Genomic DNA, 6,652 nt, shown 5'->3' on the forward strand with positions numbered 1-6,652 from the left:
GAACGACGGCGAATAAACCTGCCCGCTTGGAGAGATATCAATAAAGGCTGGCGTTTCTATTCGTCGAAATAGGAGCGTCACGGAGTGTAGAGAGCAGAGCCGGTGCCGCGAATGATGCATCACCGTGATGCTGCCCGATATAAATTTCCCTTCCGCGTCGCTCGTAAATATTCGCCGCGTGAATTACCGTTTCGCGGGTTCGCTGAAAAGAAGCCTCATTCCTGCGAAAATGCGAACAGAGAGAGAGAGAGAGAAGAGAGGAACGGAGAATGTTCGCGATGGAATCGGCAAGGTGAATCGGAAGAATGGCGGACAAGAGAGCGGCGGCGGCGCTATTACCGAGGCGTGCGCCGGCTGACGACAATAAAAGCCCTTAAACGCGACGTCCTGGCGTTCCTCTTGTCTAACAGCGCGACGTTGATAAATAATCATTGGCGTATAGACGCGAGAGCGTGCATCTTCATGCAGGTGTACATACGTGGGCAACAAGTATTCCGGAGAATACTACGACGACGGTGCAGCAGCCAGAGCAGCAACAACGACACCTGGTGCTGATTAACGAATCGGGGAATCGGTTCTGGCCAGGTAGAAGGCTAAACGGTCAGCTAAATTGCCGCGTTATTCGTTGTAAAACCGCGGCATCCCCGACTATCCAATTACCGGACGAGGTGGCAAGATGTCACGAGCAAGGGGATACACGCGTTCCACGAGGCCGACTTGGAATCGCGGCTTTTTTAACGCCGCCGACACCATTAAGGGCGGCTAATGAGCTCAGGGGAAAAAATTAATCGGTAAATTTGGCGTGGCACCGAGCCGGCTGCAAACTGCCTTCGTTACCTTCGGGATCGCCGAATTTAACAAGTATCGGGACCGCGGCTTGCCTTAACGATCGGTCCTGCTTCCCTCTTCCTCTTCTCTCTCTTTAAGGTGTTATTAATTCGAGCTCGAAAGTGAACGCGTTGCTCGAGAAACGCGAGAAGTATGAAAATCGATCGATTAAAGGAAATTGCGGCCCTGGTGTAATTATGTCGGTTGTTTGATTAAGCGGCCGGGCCCCGTAAGTAGTGAGATATTCATATTCCGAGCTACATGTCCCGGGGTAATGAAGACGATACCGATAATGGCATACGTCTCGCGAGTTAATCCTTTTAAAACGAACCTTCAATTTTTCATACGTTGATAAGGCGTACGCGTAAAAGTAATATATCGACTCGGTGAATTCGATAGCGAGGGAACAATTGCAATTGGAAAGATACTCGATATCTTTCCAAATGCAATATAGGAAATTTAAAAAAACTACGCAAGGTGAGTGTGTTAGAGGGGGGAATTCGGTTGATTAAAGTGACCTAAATCGTACATTTTTCTTTCGAGATATTTAATTTTCTTTTTCAGGTAAAATTCTACTATTTTACAAAAACAGTTTCACGTGATTGCAAAGTGATACATCCAGTTTTTTCAGATTTCTTGATCTAGACTACTTTCGTAATTAATTTGTTATTATATCTTTTTTCCCTGCCATTAGTTTATCTCAGCAAATGAATATACATACATTGCAACATGTACGAACGTAATTTTATCAAGGAAAAGCATTCAGAGCGAGGTAGATTTATTTAATTCAGTTGAATCGAATTTCCTATCGATCGAGTTTCAGAAGAAGACGGACTGTTCGAAATGATATCGATCCTCATCGTACACTTTGAACGTGTTCCGAGTGTAATATATACCCCAAAGACATTTCAATTAATTGACGCGATATTCTCGCGGCGGAATGTCGATCGAACGAAACGGCCGGGAATGAGAAAATAGGAGAAAAAGTGGGCAGAACGGGCAAGAATATCAGAAGAGGAATTAACCAGTCCACTGGTCGTCGTTCGTGCGTCTCCTATCTTTACGATTCCGTTCCACCTTCCTTATTATTTCAGCCGTGTAATTCGGTCTAACAGCGGTATTACTTCGAAAATCCGTTTATCCACCGCGTCTACCGGCTCGATTTTTCCGATCGCCTCGCCGGCGAGATAATCTCGTCGACCGCGACAAGGTAATCTTCCTTCTCGTTCGGCTGTAAAATACCCTGAGCCGATACTTTTCTTTGGAAGGAGCACCGGTTATCGCGACACTTTGCGCGTCACCGTGACATCTTCGGACAAACACCACGATTTCTCGTTGCACCCGGTATGTAACGTGTAAGGATTAGTTTCGAGCGGAACCGAGCGGTTTCGTTTTGGCGACGAAATGAAACGAAGCATAGAAACCAAGATAAACAAAACTGTCAGTTTGCTCTGGGATCGTAACCAGTCGCGCAAATCGATTCACGATCAAGATGATTTTGGCACGATTTTTGGAAAATTTCTCGTGATAAATTTGATACAAATATACGAACAGCAAAATTATACATAAGGATCAAATGTACCAAAGTTCTTTTCGAAAGCCTGACTCTGAGAGACCCTGCAGAGCTGATCCGGGGATAAGCAGATCGATGCGTTGAATTTTCACCGGGAGGAAAGGGGAAAATAGCGCAGAAATGGGGAGACAGGTACCGAAGATGTCGGCCAGAGTGGTCAACGCGATCAGGAACCTAAGAGAGGCGCATGGATCTACCTCGAAGGAGATCATGCATTATATCACGTCGCAGTGTAGTATTCCTGAGTTGTCCGTGCAGAGACAGGTATTTTTCATTCTTGAAAATGAAAGAATCTTACAAATTGCGTACTAGAAGCTATATTAATAATCCTCGCTCATCTCCCACGCCAAATTTACAATAAAACTAACAAACAGACGAGATTTTTCCAATGAAAATGAGCCCAAACACGACAATATTCCGTCTACTTTTAACCAGAAGCATTATACCGGGTGCTCTTCAATTTTCGAACCAAGTTTTAAAAAACCTCCAAATGTGGTCGTGTTTGGGCTCATTCTTATCAGGAGAACCTCGCAACATCCAAATTACCCTGTCCTCCGGTTCCAAAGTACCCTAATTTACACTGTTACTCAGAGAACACTGTAACATTCCTTCGACTCGTGTCACAGATGCAAGCAGCGTTGAAACGGGGCCTGGAATACGGTATCCTAAAGAAGAACAACGGTCACTACTTCTTGGACACCGAAACGGAGCCTCAGTTTGCTGCGGGCTTGGCGCCGGTCGAGCGGAGCAGAAAGCGACGAAGGCGCGGCAGGAGCAGGCGACGAAGAGGTCGACGACGCAGCCGCGGCAGAAGGAAACGTAGAGGAGGTCGCAGAAGGCGTAGTCGTCGTCGTCGTCGTTCGCGTAGACGAAGGAGTCGCGGTATGAAGGCGAGAAGAATAGGTTGCACCAGGTGCAAGTGCACCAAGAGGAGCAGAGAGATACGTGCCCTGAGGAACAATCCCGAGACGGAGCAACAAATCCCCGACGAGGAGGGTGTGTGTACGTGCGACAAGGAGAGTAACTCCGAGCATCGGAGCAGGCAGAGCAAGAGTCGCGAGTGTAGTCTGAGCCACAGTCGATCATCAGCGAACAGCGATCGGGACGGCGCGATCGATGATCGACGCACGATCCATGATCAAGATTAATCGGCGAGGGAACGACTCAGTCCGTGGGCCGACCACGTCGTGGTGCATCGTTAGCGGCGACAATCTCTCAGCGCGTTGTCAGCGTCCATCGACGTTCACCGTGATGGCCGGCGTCGAACGGAATCGTTCGTGTCCCGGAGCGTGTCGTTCGTCACCTGTGTCTAAATCGTACAGCTCGATGACCGTATTACCGGACCTATCACACATTGTGCGTAACATTTCACCGAGCGATCAGTGTACCTTCACCGGCCGTCTTCCCCAGTCACCTGATTTTTCCAGTAATAAATTGCTACCTTGTGTCTTCGCAGAAAACCACGTTATCCCAATTACAATCGTACTCACACCTTTCAACGACGTCTGAAGTCAATTATAAAAATGCCGAAAGAAACACGCACCGACGTGGAGTCCATTTCGATTTTCACGCTCTTCTTTGCACCGCGTGTACGTCTTCATAAAGATCTCAGGTGCTTCGAACAAAGGAAGCAATCATCGAGAGAACTCTACTCGCTCGTGTTCTATACCGCTTCTCTCTTTCCTTAACTTTTCAAGGGGCTACTTTTCACAACGACTCGAGCAAAGCACCGGTGTATATACACACCAGGCGCGAACGGGGGTCGGGGTCCGCGTCGGCTGAGGTAGCCTGAATAAAGCCAACGGCCATAACTCTTCGAGCGGTGGGGTCAAGGTGGGTTAGAAAGGATCGAGAAGTGATTAGTGGTATTTACCGGTCCCCACTGAGAGAGAGCCTGCCGATTCCCGGTACAGCTCGGACGTCCCGCAGGGTCTCGCGTACGCGTCACAATACCGCGATCTAACTGCTCCCTATTCTCTGGCAGGACTCTCTCGGAGGTCGACGTGACACTACCGGTCAATTCATCGGACGATATTAATGCGCTTCTAACGGTCGACGTTAATACGAAGGAGTTATTTTTCTATCACACAAACACGGAGAGAATCCACGTCGCTTTCCCAAACTTCTTCGGAGGTCCATCTTCGATACGTTCGATGAAAAGGATCGCGTATCGTTGGATCTACGGTAGGCTATCTTCCGACGATCTGCGTCGGAAACCTACTTTTCGAAACGAGGATCTCGCTGCGTGTGTTTCGCGGATGCTTCGGAAGTGTGTTTTCTCATTCTTTGGTTTACGATGGCCTGTTCCATCTTTAATGTCCTTGATGAACTTTAATTTTGACTTTAGCTATAGTTCCAGTTTAGGAAGTGAAGAATTACCAAGTATAAATGAAGTAAAACTATTTTTCTGTTATTTTGGACCATAGAATTTCACACTATTTTATGGGAGACACTCTTATGGTCGATATAAAGAAATATCAATTTTGGTTCTGACTAACGATTCGTAAAATAAATTATCGAGTTACTTCCAAATTTCTGAATTCACAGTGCTCCAAGGTAATTAACGAAGGGAAAGGTAGAATAAAGGATTAAACAAGTCAAAATTACAAATTTTATAAAGAAGAAATCAAAAAATTGAGTATTGTCGTGGCAGATCTCCTTTTAAATTGTATCAAACAGTTTTCCAAGCGGACGCAACACACGGAGATGAATATCTGCGTCCAGGAAATGGCGGTTCTCTCATCTCGTGGCCACAGACACCGCTTTAATTCACCTCTGGCAGCCGGTAGTTTCGGGGCTCAGCATGCGACCCATTGTCAGCGATAACGAGTAAGGCGCCCGCGCATTACGGCCGTCCCCTCTCGCGTGTGCTCCTCGTAACGCGGTTTATTATTTCGTAGAAGCGACCAAGCAACAGGAGATCGACCCAAGCCTATTCCCCGTCCACTCAGATCAACGAAAGGAACCTACGAATGCTCGATAAGTCGGTATATCACGCTATTACGACCTTGGCCATTATGATCACCTGTGCGCTTCCGCCTACGCATCTGGCTTTCTACGCCAACAGGTGTGTTCGGTCTTCACAGGCACGGGTTATGGCACGATCGAACGGCAACGGTTATTTTTGAGTTCAGGATTTCGTTTACTACTTGTACGTGTCTAATTACACTCTGGCGAGGGTCACTAGAATTGCTTGTTGAATTTTTAGTGATTTCTGTCCCTCGCGCTCAATAGCCTAAGAACATGCCATAAGCCACGAATTTCCGAACGGCACATCTACCTGTAACGGTACGCTTGCCGATGAGTCACCCGGAGGAAATTCCAGCTTTTTGGGACTTTCCACCCTTTCAAGGCGACAGCGCGCTAAGGGCGCACTGGAAGGGCGGTGAAGACGCTATTAGACACCCTGATTGGTAAATGTAATTGTTAACTATTTAACCAATCAGCGTGCTCTAACCAAAAACCTCTCCCACGGACGTCCGAGGGACGACGTCGAGATTCATTCGTCCAACAAACACCAAGGAGCAACCAGCTCAAATTGTAACCACTTCACTAGTCCCAGTATAACTGGGTGGTCCTTCGAGGAGGTTTTGAAATAAAGTTGGCACACCACGTGCAAGTACAAACCAAGCTCGAAAGTTGATTTTGCAACAATCACGGGCAGAAACAAGGTGTTTTCGTAACTGGTTGCCACGAATCGGTGAAATCTCGGGGATTGGGAAATTTCTTTTTTTTACGAAGGAGAGATTTAAATTTGCTCGATGATGGAATCTTTAAATTTTCGATCAAAACTAATTCTGAAAGATTGATCGAATTATTTTTTCAAAGAATTTATTACTTAGTTTGCAATCGTCAAATTTTATTCCAGTATCCATTGTTTACGAAAGAGTTAAGTACACTTAGAAAGGCACACTTCCTTTGAAGCTGAAATAATAAATATTCAGAATATTCCTTAAAATTCCGTAATAACTTTTCAATTCTTCGACGTGACACACGTCACCCGCAGAAAATTCCACCAAATACCACCCGGAATGAAACGAATATCTGTTCGGTTGAACAAGGCGGAACCTGCGTTCGCGGCAACGTTCGACGCATAAGTCAGGGGTCGAGCAATGGTTCGTGATAAGATAACCAGGAAGGAAAAGGGAGGAGCAATTCTCCCTTCGTTCCACTGTTACACCTTCTTCGCTGTTTAACGAGCACGAACACTCCTCGCTTCCACGCCGATAAGAGGAAACGGACAAATTGAAA

General features: G+C 46.6%; 1 protein-coding gene across 1 annotated transcript; it reads left to right on the plus strand.

Annotated features, from left to right (window-relative positions):
- The first annotated feature begins 2,521 nt into the window (after nt 1–2,521).
- Nucleotides 2,522–3,549, plus strand: LOC108573667 (serine/Arginine-related protein 53-like). Its single transcript, XM_017936143.1, has 2 exons — nt 2,522–2,665; nt 3,028–3,549. Exons 1-2 carry the CDS (start codon nt 2,522–2,524, stop codon nt 3,547–3,549), a joined length of 666 nt encoding a protein of 221 aa, XP_017791632.1.
- Nucleotides 3,550–6,652: the final 3,103 nt, after the last annotated feature.

This window comes from Habropoda laboriosa, unplaced genomic scaffold, assembly GCF_001263275.1.
Source record: "Habropoda laboriosa isolate 0110345459 unplaced genomic scaffold, ASM126327v1 scaffold151, whole genome shotgun sequence".
Classification (NCBI taxonomy): Eukaryota; Metazoa; Arthropoda; class Insecta; order Hymenoptera; family Apidae; genus Habropoda; species Habropoda laboriosa.

Coding starts and splice junctions, on each gene's coding strand:
- LOC108573667 (XM_017936143.1), top strand. CDS start 2,522: ATGGGGAGACAGGTACCGAAGATGTCGGCCAGAGTGGTCAACGCGATC. Junction 2,666..3,027: donor AGTTGTCCGTGCAGAGACAG/GTATTTTTCATT, acceptor CTCGTGTCACAG/ATGCAAGCAGCGTTGAAACG.